The sequence below is a fragment of the Nicotiana sylvestris genome, chromosome 4 (assembly GCF_000393655.2).
Source record: "Nicotiana sylvestris chromosome 4, ASM39365v2, whole genome shotgun sequence".
Taxonomy (NCBI): Eukaryota; Viridiplantae; Streptophyta; class Magnoliopsida; order Solanales; family Solanaceae; genus Nicotiana; species Nicotiana sylvestris.
In genome coordinates this window covers 99,075,270-99,096,506 of record NC_091060.1, presented here as the reverse complement: position 1 = coordinate 99,096,506, position 21,237 = coordinate 99,075,270, and the positions used below count along the sequence as shown (strand labels likewise).

The following is a 21,237-nucleotide window of genomic DNA, read 5'->3' as shown; positions in this document are numbered from 1 at the left end:
TGTTCACATAATGACTCTTTAAGATAGCCTTGTCCAAAGTCCACTGGGTTTCCCTAAAACCCAAACGGACACCATCACATTCTGTGCATTTATTTGGAGAACTAAATATTTTTATGCCAATTATTGATATTTATTAGTCGAGTCTGGTGGGGGTAAGGGCCTAACCCTTTCGTATTGCAGAAATATGAGGCACGAAGTCCCCAAATTCGGCATGGTCACCAATATCTACCCAAAATTGCTAAGCTGGTGGGAGGATCTTCATTCCAGTGATCAGACTCTTGTCCGGAATTATCTGGGCAATCTACTTTCTCTTTTGGAGATTCAACCCAACAACAAGATCATAGAAGCTACTACTTTCTTCTGGGACTGTGAGAGGGCTGTATTCTGCTTTGGGGACATTGAAATGACACCCTTGCTAGAAGAAATAGGAGGATTAGCTGGTATACCATGGGAAACGCCGGGTTTGTTAATGCCAGAAAACCACAAGGGAAGAGGTTTCCTCAAAATGATGGGTTCAAAGAAGAATCCAGACTTGACATGCTTGAAAGAGTCGTATATTCCCTTTGATTATTTGTATGATAGGGACGGTCATAACAAATCTTACCGTACTTTTCCTGACGAGTTCTCCCTTACATCATTGGGGCATATTCACCGAAGGTTCTTTATCTTCATGTTTTGCTTCTTGGAGATGATAGTATTTTCAATGAAGAAAGCAAGGATCCACACCAGGCTAGCTATGGTAACCAAAACTATAACGAAGGGAATTGGCGGGCAACCATTCAGCATTGTGCCGATGATTATTGTGGAAATATACCGAGCCTTGGAGAAGTGTCAATGAGGAGCCGAATGCTTCGAGGACTGCAATTTGCTACTTCAGCTCTGGCTCATGGAGCATCTCCAAAGGGGTGAATACCGACAGGAAATTCAGCAAAGAGACTAGGACAATCATATCGCTTTCCATCATCCGAAGTGAATGAACTATATTCCCAACATGTTCACCCAGCCAGAAGATGCCAGAGGATGAGTAGAGTTATTTGATAACCTTACCGAGGACCAAGTACAATGGATTTTCGAATGGTTCCCTACTGAGGAGTTCATCGCCCGATCTAGGGATGCGCCGTTTCTGATATTAATCGGTCTGAGAGGGACCTACCCTTATGTCCCTCTTCGAGTTATGAGACAGGCTTGTAGGAAGCAGGTTATACCAAGGGTTGACAAGATGAGTCACTTCCGGGCTGACGTCCAAGCTGATGACCGTCCTTATAAGTGCCAAGCTCAGCATATGTGGCATTGCAAGATCATCATGGGAAGAGATACTATCGATCCAGATAGATACCATGCTGGTTGTACTCCATACTATGCAGGCTGGCTGGAGGATAATCATAATGGTCTGGGTCAATCCGGGTTTGTTCGAGGTCATAAAATCATAGATGAAAAGGCCGAGGCATAGGTCAAATACAATCAACTACGCAACAGGATTTGGGAATGTGAAAACGAGCACCATGAGATACAAGAAGCCCACCAAAAGCTGATTGAAGAGTGGAAAGACATGGCTGTCAGTGCCAACAAGCGACTGGGATACTTGGAGCGGGGTTTAGTAGAGTTGGAAAGGAAATTTTTCAAAAGAATCGAGGATTGCCAGAATGCTGAAGGAAACGAGGGTGGACACCTAGCTAGAGCCTATCTATTGCTGGGACTTCGCGAGTTGGTGAAGCTGTTCGATGGAGCCAAAGATGCCGAGTCTGGGGAAGGTCCTTTTGGGACCAAATAGATATGAGTTTTTCTTTTGCTTTAAGAAATGTAATAAGGCCAATGGCCATTAGTGATTTAGGGTCAATTTGGGATTCATCTACTTTTTATCAATAACATGAGGCATTTAGCATTCTAAGTTCTCCAAATCAACTTGCCTCTAGTCCTACCTCGAGCACAAAGAGGTTCCCAAAAAGGACACGATTTACATTCTTGCACTACGTGTTTAAATATCGCAACATTTTCTTATAATCCTCACTGACTTGTTACCTTTTTGTTTTTACTTTTTGTTTATTTATTCCCCTCCCCAAAGGTTAGTTCGTGTACTCTAGCAACATCATCTTATTCAACGAGATCCAGGGGCCCTCCACCCACTCCTTCTCTTAGTCCTATCAGAAGCAAGAACAAAGGGAAGATGGAAGATTCAAACAATGCCAGAAAGGAGAACTCAACTAAATGGGTAGAGGTCACTCATGGTACTTAGGTTTCCAAAGAAAGTGCGTCCCAACTCGAGCAGAAACTGTTAAAGTTCCAGCAGGAACTTGATGAAGTTCGGAATCTAGAAAATTTGTCATTTTCCCTCACCACTCCAGTTGTTAATTTCCCAAATGCTTAGAACCCCACACCTCCACAAAATATCCCAAAGCCACAAAACCATCCCACTCCTCACCACCACTACAACACCTACCATACTTCCAACAATACTCCACTGCTCATCCCGGAACCCCAAAACTCCACAAATGACCACTTTCGCACCCATCATAACACCCCCATCTATGTGGAGACCACGCCACACTCCACTCAACCCATCTCAAGTGCACCCGAGTCTAATGATAAAGACTCGCTCATTAGGAACCTGGCTGAAGAAATTAAGAAACTGACTAGCCGAATTCAAGGCGTCGAAGGAAGCAAGGGAATTGAGGGTTTAAATTATGAAGATCTCTGCATACAACCAAATGTTGAGCTGCCGGAGGGGTACAAACCTCCTAAGTTTGAGATGTTTGATGGTACAGGGGATCCAAGAGTTCATTTGAGAACAGACTGTGACAAGCTGATCGGAGTAGGAAAGGACGAAAGGATCCACATGAAACTTTTCATGAGGAGTCTGAAAGGAGATGTTCTGTCTTGGTACATTAGCTAAGATCCAAAGAAGTGGTCAAGTTAGGTAGGCATGGCATCTAATTTTATGGATAGGTTCAGGTTCAACATGGAGAATGCGCCGGATGTGTTCTACATTCAGAATCTAAAGAAGAAACCTACAGAAACGTTTCGCGAGTATGCTACTCGCTGGAGGTTCGAAGCTGCTAAGGTTAGACCTGCCTTAGAAGAGGAACAAATGAACAAATTCTTTGTCCAAGCTCAGGACCCGCAGTATTATGAGAGGCTGATGATGATTGAGAGCCACAAATCTTCCGACATTATCAAGCTGGGTGAAAAGATTGAAGAAGGCATCAAAAGTGGTATGGTTACGAACCTCGAGGCCTTGCAAGCTACAAATATGGCCTTACAGTCTGGTGGTGCGTCCAAGAAAAGGGACATAGGAGCTGTAATGGTGGCATAAATAACCAAATCTCCCATCAAATACCAAACCTATCCAATGACTCCACTAACATATCAGCCTACTCCAAACTACCAAGCACCCTCACGCTCTTACCAAACTCTGTCACCCACTTATCAATCACCTCCACCTCCCACATATCAACCTACTTCACCCATCTTACAATTTGTTGTTGGGACGACCGTGGATTCGTACCACTGGGGCCGTAGCATCAAAACTACATCAGGAGGCGAAATTTGAGTGAAACCACCAAGAGGTGATCATTCACGGCAATGGTAGCAATCCTAAATACAGACGCCAGACCATCCCAGCAATCGGAGGCAGAAGAAAGATAGGCGAGGAGACCTATCACCACATCGAGCGAGTCAACGCCGTCGACAAGGAGAAATGGTGGGACAATAAAATTGAAATCATATTGAACTGGAGCAGATACGAACCTGGCAAAGAACTTGGCAAGAACCTCCAAGGAATCACTAAGCCTATCAAACTAAAGAAACATGGCACCACCTTCGGTCTGGGATATGAGTACACTTGGGAGGAATTCAACAACTGGTCGCCACCATGGCACGACCCTTACTATTCGCTGGAGCAGCCAATACCACATTTGCAGTAGACTTTCCAGCCAGCCGATATTATCTATGGGTCAGAAGAAGAGGAAGCACTGGCAGTAGTAAGACAATGATATGGATTGTTGTGTTGTTTTCAAGGAGGAGGGGGAGGAAGGCCCTTCCATACGGGCGGTAAGCAGAGGAGCATGCCTCAATAACTGGACCATCAGAACCACCAGAGCCCGAAAAGCCTCGGGGTAGCAAGGCTGAACAAGCATCATGCACTATCTTTCATTTTTACTAGTTGACTTTCCTTTCGCATTTTTAAATTTCGCAATAAGATCTTCAATGTTCAAAACTATTATAGAATTTTTCAAAGCATTTCGATTTTCCCTATAAATCTTACTCTTATCATTACTTTACTTATACAGCAATACTGTTACTTATCTTGATGAACCAATGACTGTGACATGCAACGAGACAACGCAACAAACAAGCACAAATTCCGAGGAAGATGAAATACCGGTTGAGATTGTTAAAGAAGTCGAGAATTTTGAGAACAAACCTAAGTCCAACCTGGATGAGACTGAGATTGTTAACCTGGGAGATGCAGAGAACGTCAAAGAAACACGAATTAGCATTCATTTGTCACCATCAGTAAAGGAATAGTACGCAGAATTTCTAAAGGAATATGAGGACATATTCGCCTGGTCATATGATGACATGACTGGCCTGAGTACATCTATCGTGGCACACAAACTGCCAACTGATCCGACATGTCCGCCGGTTAAGCAAAAACTTAAGAAAGTTCAAGCCTGATATGAGTTTGAAAATCAAAGAAGAAGTCACTAAGCAGGTAAAAGCCAAGATTCTCAGGGTAGTAGAATATCCGACGTGGTTAGCCAACATTGTGCCAGTACAAAAGAAGGACAGGAAGGTTAGAGTCTGTGTCGACTACCGGGATCTCAACTGGGCCAGTCCAAAATACAACTTTCCCTTGCCGAACATACACATACTGATCGAGAATTGAGCCAAGCATGAGTTACAGTCATTTGTAGATTGTTTTGCGGGGTATCCTCAGATCTAGATGGATAAAGAAGATGCTGAGAAAATGGCTTTCATTATGCCGTGGGGGATGTACGGTTACAAGATGATGTTGTTTGGATTAAAAATGCTAGGGCCACCTACATGAGGGCCATGACCACCATTTTCCATGATATGATACACAAGAAGATCGAAGTACATGTAGACGAAATTATCATCAAGTCCAAGAAAGCCCTTGATCACATGAAAGATTTGAGGAAGTTCTTCAATAGACTGAGAAGGTAGAACCTAAAACTGAATCCCGCTAAGTATGCATTTGGGGTTCCTGCCAAAAAACTACTTGGATTCATTGTAAGTCACCGAGGAATAGAACTGGATCCATCAAAGGTCAAAGCTATTCAAGAGTTGCCACTGCCAAAGAATAAGGACGTGATGAGTTTCTTGGGGAGACTTAACTATATCAGCCGGTTCATAGCACAATCTACAGTTATCTGTAAGTCAATCTTTAAGATATTGAAAAAGGATGCCGCTACCAAATGGACTGATGACTGCCAAAAGGCCTTCAACAAAATCAAGGAGTACCTGTCAACACCACCAGTTTTGGTTCCGCATGAACCAGGTAGACCTCTATTACTCTACCTCGTAGTATTGGATGGAGCGTTCGGTTGTGTTCTGGGGCAACATGATGAAATGGGGAGGAAGGAGCAGGCCATCTATTACCTCAGTAAGAAGTTCACCCCGTACGAGGCCCGTTATTCTCTGTTAGAGTGCACCTATTGTGCTTTAACTTGGGCAGCTTAGAAGTTGAGGCACTACTTCTGTGCCTATACTAAATATCTCATATCAAGGATGGATCCTTTGAAGTTCATCTTTCAAAAGCCCATGCCTACCGGCAAGCTAGCCAAGTGGCAAATCCTGTTGAGTGAATTTGACATTGTCTATGTAACTCGGAAAGCGATCAAAGGACGGGCACTAGCAGATCACCTTGCGGAGAATCCCGTGGACGGAGAATACGAACCCCTAAAAACGTATTTTCCTGACTAAGAGGTATCATTCATAGGAGAAGATATTGCAGAATCCTATGAAGGTTGGAGAATGTTTTTCGATAGAGCAGAAAATTTCAAAGGAGTCGGCATAGGAGCAGTCCTAATACTAGAAACTGGCGAGCATCATCCGATGTCTGCCAAACTTAGGTTTCCTTGCACCAACAACATGGCCGAGTACGAAGCATGCATCATAGGGCTCAAGATGTCCATTGGCATGAATATCCAAGAGTTGCTAGTAATGGTGGATTTAGATTTGCTCATACATCAGGTCCGAGAAGAATGGGTGACCAAGAACTCCAAGATACTTCCTTATCTACATCATGTATAGGAATTGAGAAAGAGGTTTACAAAGATAGAGTTCCAGCATGTTCCCAGAGTCCAAAATGAGTTTGCCGATGCATTGGCTACCCTATCATCCATGATGCAGCATCCAGACAAGAACTTCATTAATCTCATTCCGATGAAGATCCATGATCAGCCAGCTTACAATGCTCATGTTAAAGAAGAAGCAGACAGAAAGCCTTGGTTTCATGATATCAAGGAATACTTGGCAAAAGGAGAATACCAAGAGCTCACAAATGCTACTCAGAAACGCACCCTTCGGAGGTTGTCCAACAATTTCTTTCACAGCAAGGGAATCTTGTATAGGAGAACTCCTGATTTGGGATTGCTAAGGTGTGTCGACTCAAAAGAAGCATCCAGGCTATTAGAGTATATTCACGCTGGGACCTGCGATCCACGTATGAATGGTTTTGTCTTAGCAAAGAAGATACTCCGAGCTGGTTACTTTTGGATGACTATGGAGACGGACTGCATCCAGTATGTCTAGAAATGCCACCTCTGTCAGGTACATGCAGACATGATAAGGGTACCCCCAAATGAGATTAATGCAACAAGCTCACTGTGGCCGTTCGCTGCCTGGGAAATGGATGTTATTGGACCAATCGAGCCTGCCGCTTGCAACGGGCACAAGTTTATCCTAGTAGCAATCGACTATTTCACCAAATGGGTCGAGGTAGCATCTTACAGAGTAGTGACTAAGAAAGTTATGGTAGAATTTGTCCGCGACCGTATCGTTTGTCGGTTTGGGATTTCGGAGTCAATAATCACTGATAATGGTTCCAATCTCAACAGTGACCTGATGAAAGCCATGTGTGAGACCTTCAAGATCAAACACAAGAATTATACAGCCTACAGACCTCAGATGAACGGATCCGTCGAAGCCGCCAATAAGAATATTAAGAAGATACTAAGGAAAATGATAGAAAAACATAAGCAGTGGTACGAGAAGCTATCATTTGCTTTATTGGGATACCGCACCACAGTCCGCACATCAACCAAGGCAACCCCCTATATGCTGGTTTACGGTACAGAGGCAGTCATTCCCGCCGAAGTTGAAATTCCCTCCCTAAGGATCATACAGGAAGCTGAGCTCGACGATGCAGAGTAGGTGAAGAATCGTTACAAGTAGCTGGCTCTTATCGATGGAAAGAGAATGAATGCAGTTTGCCATGGTCAACTTTATTAGAATAGAATGTCCAAAGCCTTCAACAAAAGGGTCAAGCCGAGACAGTTCACACTGGGGCAACTAGTGTTAAATTTTTTTTTTCCTCATACTCGTAGAAATGGACGGAGAAGTCTGGCCGAAGCCGATCAATTCAGATACAGTCAAGCGTTACTATGTTTAATCTTTATGCTTTCCCATATGATGTAATTGAACTACGCCTGACCTGATTCCCGTTTAAGAGGGGATACGTAGGCACCCCTATGGGTTCGGTCACAATTCAATAAATTTCATTTCCCCCACAATTGGAAACTGGGGCAGAATTTTGAGGAAGACCCTCAAAATTCCGAAGTTGATTTCAGTCGGCTATCGCTAGCAGCAGTCAGAAGCATCAACCCATTAAACTGGGGCAGAATTTTGAGGAGGACCCTCAAAATTCCGTAACAAGAGAGGTTGCAATGTCTTGAACCATGTCACAGTCGCCGGTTCATCTAAAAGTTGTTCTTAATTATACACTTATGTCGTATTTTTTACAAAATCATGCATGTTTATTTCTGAAATTGCTTTGTTTAGCAAAGCTACCCCAATGATACATACAGTATCACCATATCAAATCCGAGCAAGTCAAGCAGAGCTAGCGGGGATACAAACTAATCTCCCCCTTTACAAAACTCACGATTGTTCTTTGGATGCAGGCACTTGAGTTGAAAAATCATCAAATATACTATACGCTCACTCATAAAGTTCAGGAATACAACTCTCTGAACCGTTTCACTTGCTCGCAACTGCTATCCGCACATTACAGTGTCCCCAGCAGGCATAATATCCCCAACAATTACGATACCGCAATCCGCTATCAGCTAAGAAACCTCTATTGTCGTTTGCCCTTTTTACTTCCTGCATAAGGCTACCATGCTGCATTCCGAGACTAAGCACTGTCTCCATATGCATTTTATTGCATTGCATAAGGCTCACATTCTGCCTTCCGAGGTTAAGCTCTACCTCCATCTACATTTTTCTTGCATTGCATAAGGCTACCATTCTGCCTTCTGAGGTTAAGTTCTACCTCCATCTGCATTTTCTTGCATTGCATAAGGCTACCATTCTGCCTTCCGAGGTTGAGCTCTACCTCCATTTGCATGGCTTAAAGATCGCCACCTTATTTATATTTGCATGGCTGAAAGATCGCCACATCTACATTTGCATGGCTGAAAGATTGCCACCTCTACATTCGCATGGCTGAAAGATCGCCACCTCTACATTTGCATGGCTGAAAGATCGCCACCGCTACAATTGCATTGGCTGAAAGATCGCCACCTTATTTACATTTGCATTGGCTGAAAGATCGCCACCTTATTTACATTCTCATTGGCTGAAAGATCGCCACTTTATTTACATTCTCATCGGCTGAAAGATCGCCACCTTATTTACATTTGCATGGCTAAAATATCACCACCTCTGCATTTGTATGGCTGAAAGATCGCCACCCATTGCATCTCATCAGCTGAAAGATTGCCACCTACTGCATTTCATGGGTTGAAAGATCGCCAGATCATCCGAAGGCGTCATTGTTCGGAGGCACCATTTTCATAACCTGAGAACACCATATTATGGCCTGAGGACCCCTTTTTAAATCTTTTGCATATCATTATTCAAAGGCATCATGGTTCATAGGCATCATTCTCATAGCCCGAGAGCATCATTTCATGGCCTGCGAATCCTTTATTATACACTTCATGGCCCAGGACAACATGGTCTGAGGACGTCATCCTAACCGTCCAAAGACAACATTCATGGTCCGACAGGAACTTGCATCGTGTTTAAATTTACACACAATATATGCTTGTATTGCTTATTTGCAGGCAAACCGGCGAGCAACAACTATCTCAGTAGGAGAAATCTCGCTCCGGTTCCTGCACCCCTATTAGGACTTAACCATTCATCCTGATCTAAATATTGCATTAGTTCTTGAAAGTCTCCTCGAACCCTTTCGTTCGGTCAAAATTTGCCATCATATCTTTACCCGACAACTTTTTCATCCTTCCCGGGTAAAGAGAGGCAGCTGTTGATACCCAATTTTTTCCTATATTTTTTATATGCAAAATACCTTTCAAAATAGCATGTATGTGCATATATAAGCATGTCCCAAGGTCCCATTATTTTCCCTTAATGTTTCAAAGATTTTTAAATCAATTTACTGCCCTATTCTATCAAGAAAAACACAATAATTGTCCCCAAAATCATCATTTTGGTGATTCTCTTATTAGATTCTCATATTTATATTAAAATATAGCTAACGTAATGTTTGCATATTTTTACAAATTTATTTAGTATTTTGTAAGCTAAATTGCATATAATTGCAATATTAGCCTATTTCAAGATTTAATTGTGTTTATAATTATAAAATTGACTCCAATATTTTTTATTTTCATCATTATATATTATTAATCATTTTAGTACCTTTAATTTACTCCCATAAATTAATTTACTAAATTTTAAAAAGGAAAAATTGGCTATTAAAATAATAGCCCAATTCGTTTCAATTTTAGCCTAAAATCTGACCCCAAATTGGACCCCAATTTCCAGCCCAATTTCAATTAAAACCCAACCCAGGCCCCAATTATCGCTACCCGACCCAAAACCTTATTAAAACCTACCCGTTGATTTTAGATCAACGGCCCTCACTCGTTCTTACCATTTTAATTCCAAACGACCCCCCAATACCCCTTTTTTATCACTCGTCTCTATCTCTCTACCTCTGGTTCTCTCTAGAACCTTCCCCCTTTCACCTCTTCTCCGATGAGTTCCCTTCATCTTCTCCGGCCACCTTCTGACCTGAATCCATGGTGGTTTCACCACCCACCAAGCCACCTATGGCTCCTCGCGTTTGGTTACTGGAGCTTCATGACTCGACCACGAAGAGTTGGGTCCAGACTTCTATTGATTCAAGTTTCACGGCCATCTCCAACCTACTCCGGTGAGCCATGCCTGTTTCGAGCCTGGCCTCGACTCCTCCTGCTTAGATCCAAGCTTTTCTCATCGTTTGGGTTCCTCTAAAAACCCTAGCTTTTGAAGTTTTTCTGATCTCTTTAGATCTATTCCAGATCTATGCTTTCCCTAAAGTTTTTAAACGATTTCCTTTTAAAAAAAAGCTATGCTTTCATAACCATTTCTTTTTTTTTCGATCTAGGGTTTTCTGAGTTATTTAGATGTTTCTCCGATTTTCTCTTTCTTTCGTGTATTTCTTCTACTGTATTTTTACTGTATTCTTGTGTGTTTCTTATTAAGTTTCCTCTACTGTGTTCTGATTAGTTTTCTTCTACTATGTTTCTTTTACTAGGTTTCCTCTACTGTGTTCTGATTAGTTTTCTTCTACTATGCTGTGTATTAGTTTCTTCTACTATGTTTTCTTTGAGCGTTTGTACTATATTTCACATGTTAATCTTCTACCATGTTTCTCATGAGTTTCTGTTGTTGAAGGAACATGTTAAAGGTTTCAGTTCTTTTCTAAGACCTCTTAACCTATTTCGACTTAATTACTTGCCTTCTCATCTCTGCGCTCGATTGATGGTAGAAACCCTAGAATTTTTTTTGGGGGGGGGGGGGTGGTTTCCAAGTTTGGAAACCATTGGCTATGTGATTTAATTGAACTGGTTTTATCTCAAAAGAAACCCGAACTCTTTCAGACCTATTTCGAGTCTCTGAACTGAGTTTTGAAGTCCTTGTTTTTCATATGATTCTGACTTTTGCTAAACTCTTCTAAGGTCTTTTACACTGGATTTTTGTATGCTACTAGATGTTACTTCTCTTCTACATCGCTAACCTATGTGATAGCCATGCTCTGTAGTCTATTATCTACTAATTTTGCAATGACACGACATCTTCTTTCAGCTTAACATGTTTGTATGCTCTTTATATGTTCTGGACTTCCCCTTTAAAATGGCTTTCAAATCTTGATTAGTTTCAGTCTTCCTTCTGTATAGGTTTGATTGATTTCTTTTCTTATTTGTTGATTTCTCTATGACTCGATTTAAGTTACTTGACTTTCCTTAACTTTTCTGACTCAGTTCATTCATGGACCATTGATTACAAAACCTTTGATCCTTGATTTACTGGCTACTAATTGATTTTTCTTACCTTATTTATGTAACTGTGTATTTCAAAATTCTCCCCTTAAGTAACTTTTTATGTATTTACCCCTAATTGCATGCCTTGCACAAGATGTTAATTTGATTTCTTCCCTTAAATAGTTTTCCCGTTTGAATCTGAGTTCCTTAATTAAAGGAAGTCTTGTGTGATTGATTCTTAATTGATATTCAGTTCCTTAACTATTTTCTTACCTTATTTATGCCTGTTTTTCACACTATAAATACACGACTCTTTCATTGACACAACAAAGAGGGGATCACTCATTCATAGTCTTTCTGAACTCACACTTATACACAATAGTATTCTCTCTTTTGGTCTACATTGTGGCCTGTTTACAAGACCTACTGTTTTTCTCTATTTGTTTCTGTGAAACTGGTATGTCCTGATTTATGCTTTAGCACCACATTAATGTTTTATTTACTGCTTTTGTATCCTTGTCTACTTACTATTTCTGTATAGTTCAACACTTAAATTAGTATGTTGATTTCTTTCTGCCTGTTTCTAGTATGAATCCCAAACCCTGCCCCCTATGTGTTTGAGCTACGGTTTAAGGCATGGCAATATGCAAATTATTGTCCATGAACTAAATTTGATCCCTTGGGATCCTAGCCTCTAAATAGTGTGTTCTAACAGGCTTATGGGTGTGCTAGCATTCCCCATTGTTGGGTATGCCCACAGCCTGCCCTTGCCTCTTTACAATCTCCCTGTTCCCCTAAACCCCTATGTGTACTTATTTGTAATTGTTTCCCTTCCCCTTTCCCCCTCTCCGAATTATGTTCCTGCATTTGCACTCTCTCTTAGTCTTTAAGTTCTGCCCCCCTCTTGTGAGCCTTGCCTTGGGACCTTGAGTTCCCTCTGAACTTGGACACTCGAGGGCTATCTTTTCCACATTGCACTTGTCTTAATCTGGTAATACGTTTGGGTGTGAGCACTGTCCGGAGTTCATTTGAGGCTTTTAGGGAACTCTGACACGCTCAAATGGGAGAAAGTCTTTGGATCATGAATCTCTTGGAGTTGGTTTACCTCATATTTTAGACATGAAGTCTGAATCAGGCTCTCCTTGGTTGTACTTTTAATTTCTAATGTATTCTTTTACTTTATTCTGGGCTGTAATAATTTTGAAATAAAAATTTGGGATTGATTAGTGAAAAGGGCGGGTAATTATGTATGGAAAAAGGGTAGATACCATGTCTATAGGAATTCTGAATTCTGCATTCTCACATTGATACCATGTCTATAGGAATTCTGAATTCTGCATAGATACCACGTCTATAGGTTTTCGAATTCTGCATATTCAAATGCATATAGATACCATGTCTATAGAGAATTCTAAATGTCCATTTTCATAAGGGAATTTTGAATGTCCATTTTCATATAGAAATCATTATCATAGGTCTGCTACTCTCGTCTAGAAATCATGCATATAAGTCAATCTGCATGTGCATATAGAAAATATGCCTATAGGCCTTTCTGAATCTTGTATATCCATTTTCTCATATAGAAATCATGTTCAAAGGTCTTAAACAAATTTTTGCACCAAGATACCATGATCATAGGACTTAAACATTCAATTGCACTTAGGTATCATGTCTTAAACAGAATTCAGCATCTAGATATCATGTTCATAGGTTTAAGACGAGTCTTCTGCATTTTTATACTGTGTTTTATAATCAGTCACGCCTAGAATGCATGCATATAGGAGTTTCTAATTGATTCTGATTCGCCTCCCTTTATGTTAGATATAAAATTAGTAACAATAGATACTGCCAGTTGCAGAGCTTATAATCAATTTGTTTAAGTTCTGCCTTTCTTTTAATAATATGAGTCTCTCACTTAGCCAGTTTAACGAGTATGCATATAGGATTTCAAATAATTCATTTCAAGTTTTACTGTCTTTTGAATCATGCCTATAGGATCTTTGTCCTAACACTTAGGCAACCCTTAGGGTAATAGCTGTAAACTGAATTTGTGCTATTAACTATAACCAGCAGGCATGCCTGACTCGAGCTTCTTATCTGAATTATGTAATCAATCAGTCTGCCTCAACCTTTAAGTTCTTTATCAGACCATAAACAGTATGTGAAAGTCATGCCAATTATGTGCTTTCTTTGCTCAAGGAGGTATATCTGAGCCTTTAACTTGTTATGTGCTTTCCCCAACTTGCTATACATTTTTTTATATGTCGTCTTAGAAGTTTTCCTTTGAATCTACAAATAAGCCTAATCCCTCCCTCTTAGGATTAATAGTCCTAAATGCCTCCGGACTGATAAGATTGGGACGGTTAATAGCATGTAATAAGTAATCGAGACCATTTCGCGCTTTAATACCTTAATGGGGTGGGAAGGGTAGATATGGATATGATGACTGTAGACATGCGATTTTTGACCCTCCCCAAGATCTTTTATATATTAGCGTAAAATATTTAATTTAGGCATAATATAGATATTTTAAGTAATTTTGACTCTTTTACTTTATTTTAGTACAAGAAAACAAAAATTACAAAAAATAAGTTCATTAATATTTTGTTCATTAATATTTGTAGTCATTTTTAATCTAAAAAAAATATAAAAATAGTATCATATTTTTATTTTTAATATAATGTTTGAAAATACAAAAAATAGATTTGTTTTAATGGTTAGTTTTGTTTTAATAATTATTTTAATAGTAGGACTAATTAATAAATGGGCGCGTATTTTTAATCTCATTCGCGGCAAAAGAATAGAGCTTGGGCTCGAGCAACCCATCTTTAGGCCTAATTTTGGACCTAGCCCACAATTGTCAAGCCCATAATTCCTAGGCCCATACCCCTTAATCTAAAACCCTACAACCTAGACACTACACTATAAAAAAGAATACAAAAGAATAAGAAAAGGAACGAAGAAGAGGCTGGAAAAAAGTTGACAGAAAGGTGGCGCAGCTTTTGGAAAGAGAACGACCCCCTCCCAACGTCTTCTCCTCCGTCATACCCCACCCCCCTGACCTGATTGTCTTCAACGTTTTCTTTGCCCGTTTCTGATTTGGTTCTTCAACAGAAATACAAAAACGACCCCCTGATTTCGTCTCCCTCTCTCACCCGACGACCGCTCACCCAAACGACCCCTGAACTTCCGGCGTCGACTCTGTCCAAACGACCTTTACTTCGCCGGTTATCACTCAACCAGACGAGCTCCCTCACAGAAAAACAACACCTAATTCACTCCTTCACTGAATACACACATACGCTCAGTCACTCCTCACTATCGTCGGAATACACACGCAATTCGTCGCCGGAAATTCTCAAAAGCACACACGAGATAAATTAATTTCAGAGATGGTTTTGATTCTGTTTCTTCACTTGGATTCGATTTCTGGTTATTCGAGTATGGGGATAAAGTTCAGTCGAGGTTGATTCGAGTTCGTGTTCGATTTGAAATTCCGGTGCCGATTTGAGTTTCCATCCGGTGGCTTGCTGTTCCAGCTCGGGTTTTGCTGTTTAACGAGAGGTTCTGTTTCTCTTTTCTCAATTTCTACTGCCTTTGTTCCCATGACAAAACTTTGACAATTTATAAATGTTATACGTTGAAGTAATGTTCATGTTACATACTGATTTGGTTACATCTGTTGGATATTTTTATGAATGTGATAGATTTGTGCTTGTTAATTGATAATTTCATAGTTTATGATCACTTGGTAGAAGCAATTCCAGCCTTCTGTATTCGTGTTTGATTCTATGTTTAAGAACTTTATACGCATTAATATTGATCGTTAAAGCTAAGCCAAATTCATGGATAAAGATTCTGCACTGGATGTTCTGTGTGCTTTCCTCCCTGGCAGCTTAAGTTGAAACCTGTGAAATTATTAGCAGGTCTTTAGTTTGCCGAGTCACACAACTGGAAAGGCTCAAGCAGGCGTTGATTTGTCACTGTTTGGATTCATGTTTTAGTTGGTCACATTGGAGTACATAGATTCACTGTTAGGAGGAATAGGACACCCAATTTCTTTAAGCAAAATTTAATACGACAATTACATGGCCCTCACTTTAATTAATCTTGTATTAATCCTTTGATTCCGAGGCGTGCCATTTAGCTAAATTCCATGGCCCTCGCAAAGTGCAGACACGTAGTTGCTTTAAACGCGCTCTTAATAAAATTACCTTCCTAAATTCGGGTGCGCATTGATGCGACCCAAATCCGAATCTCTATGAAGTCGAAATGTGTTGACAATCACGGGCGCATTGTTTGCGACGGGGTTCGAAACGCGTTTTCACGACATCGTAATTCTTATAAATAAAATAATGATAGAAAAGAGGTTCACAAATTGAGATGAGCTCCACCGAACGAAAATAAATAAATGTGGGGCCCTCAATAAATGGTTATTAAAAATGATTAGAATTTAGGAAGGCCATTTAGCAAACTTCGCGGCTTTCCCTAAAGATAACAACGTGTTAGACCCTTTAGGAGCGTTTTTAATAAGATTACTTTCTTAAAACTCGGGTGCGCATTGATGCGACCCAAGTCCAAATCTCAACGGAGTTGGAATGTGTCAATAACCACGGGTGCATTGATGTGACGTGGTTCGAGACACATTTTCACGACGTTGCAACTCTCGTTAAAAATAATGATAAAAGCAGTTTATAAATAAAAGCACATAGGCTAGCATGTATCAAAATCAGATAAAATTAAATACAATAGTTAAGTGACCGTGCTAGAACCACGGAGCCTTGGAATGCCTAACACCTTCTCCCGGGTTAATAGAATTCCTTACCCGGATTTCTGGTTCCTGGACTGTTAACAGAGTCATATTTTTCCTCGGTTCGGGATTCAACCGGTGACTTGGGATACCATTAATATCCCAAGTGGCGACTCTGAATCATTAATAATTAAATCCCGTTCCGATTGTCCTTTAAATGGAAAAACTCCTTTACGCCCTTTGCGGGGTATAGTGAAAAAGGGAGGTGTGGCAGCTCTGGCGACTCTGCTGGGGATTGTAACCCAGAACGTGTTGTTCAGGGTTCAGAATTCGAGCTTATATAAATTGTTGTATTTGATTATATCTGATTTTCCTACATGTTTTTATGCTGAATATGCTAAATGTTACCGCTTTGATATTATCTGAACTGTATATAAATTGTGTCGACACCCTTCTCTCTTCACCTCCGGGGATGTGCTTACTGGTTGAGACTCCCTATTCGGTTAGTGTCATACCTTGAATAAGAAAGAGGCCGGACAAGTTACGAAGCCGGATGGCCTTTTGGTTCCCGGTAAGTTGCCCCCTCCTCGACTCGAGTTGTCCGCTCGGGTACATTGCCTAGAACACTGACCCAGGTTTTGAACATAGAATAACGTGACTTCATGCCGGATCCCTAGTAGGAACGCTTATTTGCATCACGTTGCATTCGACTTAGGGGACTCAACACAGGGGTTGGGTCCGTCTAGGACTAGCAACCTGAAATGAAAAGACCATCCTGACGCATTCTCTTGTGTTGTGCATTTATTTGTTCCGAACATGCATGTTGACCGGTTTCTGAATCTCGGGAATGTTGAAAAATCAAAAAAAAAAGGAAAAAAAGAAAGAAATAACAGAAAACCAATTACTGGCGAAACTCTGCCGAAATTTTGAGAAAAAAAAAAAGGAAAATGTTTTATTTTGTTTTACTGAAAAAAAAAGCAAAGAAAAAAATAGAAAAAAGAGTCTTTTATTTTTGGAAAGTTGGTTGTTGAAAAAGAAAAGGATAAGAAAAGTTTTTGTTTTAGTTTGAAAAACATAAGTTGTTTCATTATTTGTTGAAAAGGAAAGGAAAAAAGAGTCTTTTATTTTAGTTTGGAAAATAGGTTGTTTTATTGTCTGTGGAAAATGAAAAAAAAGAAAAAAGAGTCTTTCATTTTTAGTTTGGAAAAATAGGCTGCTTTATTTGTTGAAAAGAAAAAGAAAAAAGAGAGTCTTGTTTCTAAAAATAGTTTTATTCGCTTATGAAATGCCAAAAATAAAAATGGAAAAGAGTCATGTTTTAAAATAGTTCGGTTAATTTTCCCGAACTACGCATGGTTTGATTCTCACAAGGCGTGAGATATGTAGGCAACCCTCATTGGGTCCAACCTCCCCTTTACAAAAATAACCAAAAAATATCAAAATATTAAATTTTGTCATAAATAAACCAGGTGATGCCGTTTTTGTCAAAAATAGCCAAACGTTCCCAAACGGGGCGCCGGAAGGTTGACTTTACATAAACAACCACCTTTGGTCGTATTTTGATTTTTGACCCTCACAGCCTTAAAATCTTCTCCCTCGATGCGCAGGAAGGCCGTGTTTGCAATACCGGGTCATTTATTTTAATTTTGAAAAAACAAGAAAAGAGTCAGTGGTCAAGTGAATACCGTTTGGATTTTTGGGTCAAAGTTGGCATATAGGGGAAGGAATCTGTCATTTTGTTTTTGGATTTGTATTTATTTTGATTAGAGTATATGGGTCGTTTGATTTTCGAGTCTGTATTGCATCGTTAAGTTTGTCGGTTTTGTCGTTATTATGAAAATGGAAAATTCCAAAAATATTTTATTGTCGTTTACCTTTTATTTGGACGAACTACGCCTGGTCTGATTCGTGCGGGGTCACGATACGTAGGCAATCCACATAGGATTCGACCACAACCAAAACAAAAAAAACAAAAAAAAATTGAATAAAAAATGGAAAAGATGTTGTTGATAATAAGGACCGACCAAATCCATTCTAACATGTTTTGTTTTGAATTGTGAAGAAAGTTGAGGTGGTCGATTGTGGTAAGCTGTAAACACAAGATCCAAGGAAAATGATAACTGACATCGAAGCTGTTACGAGTGCTCAAAAGATTCAGGGTCAGGGGATTCAACAAGGGTCTATTGTGGTTGAGGAAAATAGAACACTGAAACAACAAATGACCAAAATGCGTCAAGCCTGGGCCAATGGCTAAGGACAGTCTTGTCACGAGTCACGATTTGCTACACAGCAAGAACAGTACCACTCTCCCGAGTACCACTCGCACTCGTTTGAGCTTCCTGTAAACATCGAGAAGCCTGCTCGAAAGAGAGTACAGGAAGAAATAACCCAAAGAGTGAAAAGATTAGAACAATGGTTGAAAAACACGCAAGCAATGGCAGGTCAAAAGAGTGTTGCCTTCAGAGATCTATGCATGTTCCCCGATGTCCACTTGCCGCCTGGTTTCAAGGTTCCCAAATTTGAAAAGTACAATGGACATGGAGACCCCATAGCCCACCTGAAAAGGTATTGCAACCAATTGAGAGATGTGGGAAGAAATGAAGAATTGCTTATAGCTTATTTTGGGGAAAGCCTCACGGGAGTAGCATCTGAATGGTTTTTGGATCAGGACACATCTTGCTGGTACGTCTGGGATGACATGGCACGAGCCTTTGTCAAACAGTTTCAATACAACATCGACATCGCCCCAGACCGCATTTCTTTTTCTAACCTAAAAAAGAAACCAACTGTAAGTTTCAGGGAATATGCCATCAAATGGAGAGAGCAGACAACTAGAGCTAAGCCACCCATGGATGACCACGAGTTAATCACTATCTTTATACAGGCTCAAGAGCCAGATTATTTTCAATACATGACATCCGCAGTGGGTAAATCCTTCCTGGAAGCAATCAAAATGGGAGAAATGGTGGAGAACGGTCTTAAGACAGGCCGAATTATAAGTCAAACAGCTCTCAAAGCTGCACCTCAAGCTGTCCAAATTGAATCTGGTAACACGAATGAGAGGGATGAAGAAATCATGGTGATATCAGGGTCGAGAAGAGGTCCTAGGAGAACATCTCGAAGGTATGTGCAGCCTCATCAGGTTTTCCATGACCCCCCTAAGCATTACTATCCACCTCCAAACCCCCATACTCGCCACCAAATCACCCAAGAAAGCGAGCACGAGTATCACAAAATCTCCACCAGCCTCCGCAAAACTTTCAATTACCTTGTAACCCACATCCAAGCCAGGGGTATAGAAGGGAACAAAAGTTGAAAAATAGTTTTACACCAATAGGAGAGTCCTATGCAAGATTATTTGAGAAGTTAAAACAACATGACATGATTGCACCCATTCCTCCAAATCAGGTGGACCGACGTGCGAGAAGCTTTGACTAATCTAAAAGGTGTGAATACCACTCCAATGCTCTGGGGCACAATGTGGAAAATTGTCGGGATTTGAAAAGAGAAATAGAAAGGATGATCCAGGAAAATTTGCTTCAAGAAAGTGACACCCAGAATATCACGCTGCATCCCTTACATGAGGAGGCACACTCGGTGGGGATGATGCCCGGTGACATAGGGTATGAGAATCCTCGTGGGAACTTGTTGACTGAAGTTGAAGATACTGACGCAGATAGTGGTCATAGAAATATGGATGCGAAGCTTATTGGCTAAAATGCCGTTCTTGGTAATTGGAAAGACGCTCCATTCCTAAGTCAGCTGGGGAGGAGCTTTGGTGGTCCATTTTGCTGTCATTTCTGTTGTCCGGGTTATTTGCAGGGTTGTAATCCGGATATTGTCTTGTGATCAAACCCTCATATCCTTTCATTTTTGTCTAGCTTGTTTAGTCGTAGTGGTTCATTTAGTGTTGTCCATGGGTGTTTCAGGTTCATTCTAGGGTTGTACTCTAGTTTGTTTGCTTGTTTTGTTATTCGAGTTATTTCATCATTGTCTAATGCAAATTCCGGTCTTTTGTTATTTCCAATCATTGTTCTTCGTTTAGTTCTTTTCTATCGTTTTGTTTTGCCTTTTGCCGGTTCTAGTGACATGACATGCACACATAATCCTCAGTCTGATCTTCAAAAGTTGCGAAGCAATGAGACCATTTTGAAAACGATAGGGGCACCTGAGGAAATAAGGACAGATTTGGACGTTTTGAGATTGTTTGACGCCCGAACCATGTGAAACTGGGGCAGATAGAATATAAAGAAACCCTAAAAGCAAGTTGGCCAAATCGACAGGGGGCGGTCGTGGTAATAAGAGTAAGAGTGTTGCCCAATGGTGCATTATATTTGACAGATGTAGCAGGAAAATGTGTGAAAATGGCCATCAACTCCGAGGCGGTCAGGATATACTATGTGTAATTTCTGTGCATTAATCGTATTGGTTTGCCTTTGGCATGTCTTAAGGATTGAAATGACGAAGGCGTTTTGTTCTGCTATCCAAACACTTTTTTTCCATTGTCACCCCTTTTGAGCCGTGTTTATTTTCTTTCGTACCCCTCTTTCGGAATCAACGACACAATTAAGAAACGCAAGTGCCGCAAATAAGCAAATGAAAAGGAAAAAAAAGAAAGGAAGGAAAGAGAAAAAGAAAAGAAAGGAAAAGAAAAGAAGGAAAAGAAAGGAAAATGAAAGAAAAGAAGAAAAGAAGAACAGAAAAGAAAAGAAGAGAAAGAAAAATCAAAGAAAAAAAAAGTAATTTCTATGTCGTGAACTACGTTTGACTTGATCCCGAAAGGGTACGTAGGCAGCCTCTCTGAGGTTCAGTCATACCAAAACAAAAATCCAAAATTTCCCAAGTAAGAAACTGGGGCAGAAATTGTGGTTGTTGTGAGAAGTTGGATTCCGAAAGTTGTAATTTTAACCCATTTTGAAATTGTTTTGAGCCTTTTATACCCTTTCTTTCTAACCCATCCAAAAGCCTACA

At 40.4% G+C, this 21,237-nt stretch overlaps 1 protein-coding gene across 1 annotated transcript; it reads left to right on the top strand.

Moving 5' to 3' along the window:
* Positions 1–6,111: 6,111 nt before the first annotated feature.
* On the top strand, positions 6,112–6,774 carry LOC138889890 (uncharacterized). The gene is made up of 2 exons (XM_070173233.1): positions 6,112–6,267; positions 6,373–6,774. The coding sequence occupies exons 1-2, from the start codon at positions 6,112–6,114 to the stop codon at positions 6,772–6,774; spliced, it is 558 nt and encodes a 185-aa protein (XP_070029334.1).
* Positions 6,775–21,237: the final 14,463 nt, after the last annotated feature.

Coding starts and splice junctions, on each gene's coding strand:
- LOC138889890 (XM_070173233.1), top strand. CDS start 6,112: ATGGCCGAGTACGAAGCATGCATCATAGGGCTCAAGATGTCCATTGGC. Junction 6,268..6,372: donor TACTTCCTTATCTACATCAT/GTATAGGAATTG, acceptor TCCATGATGCAG/CATCCAGACAAGAACTTCAT.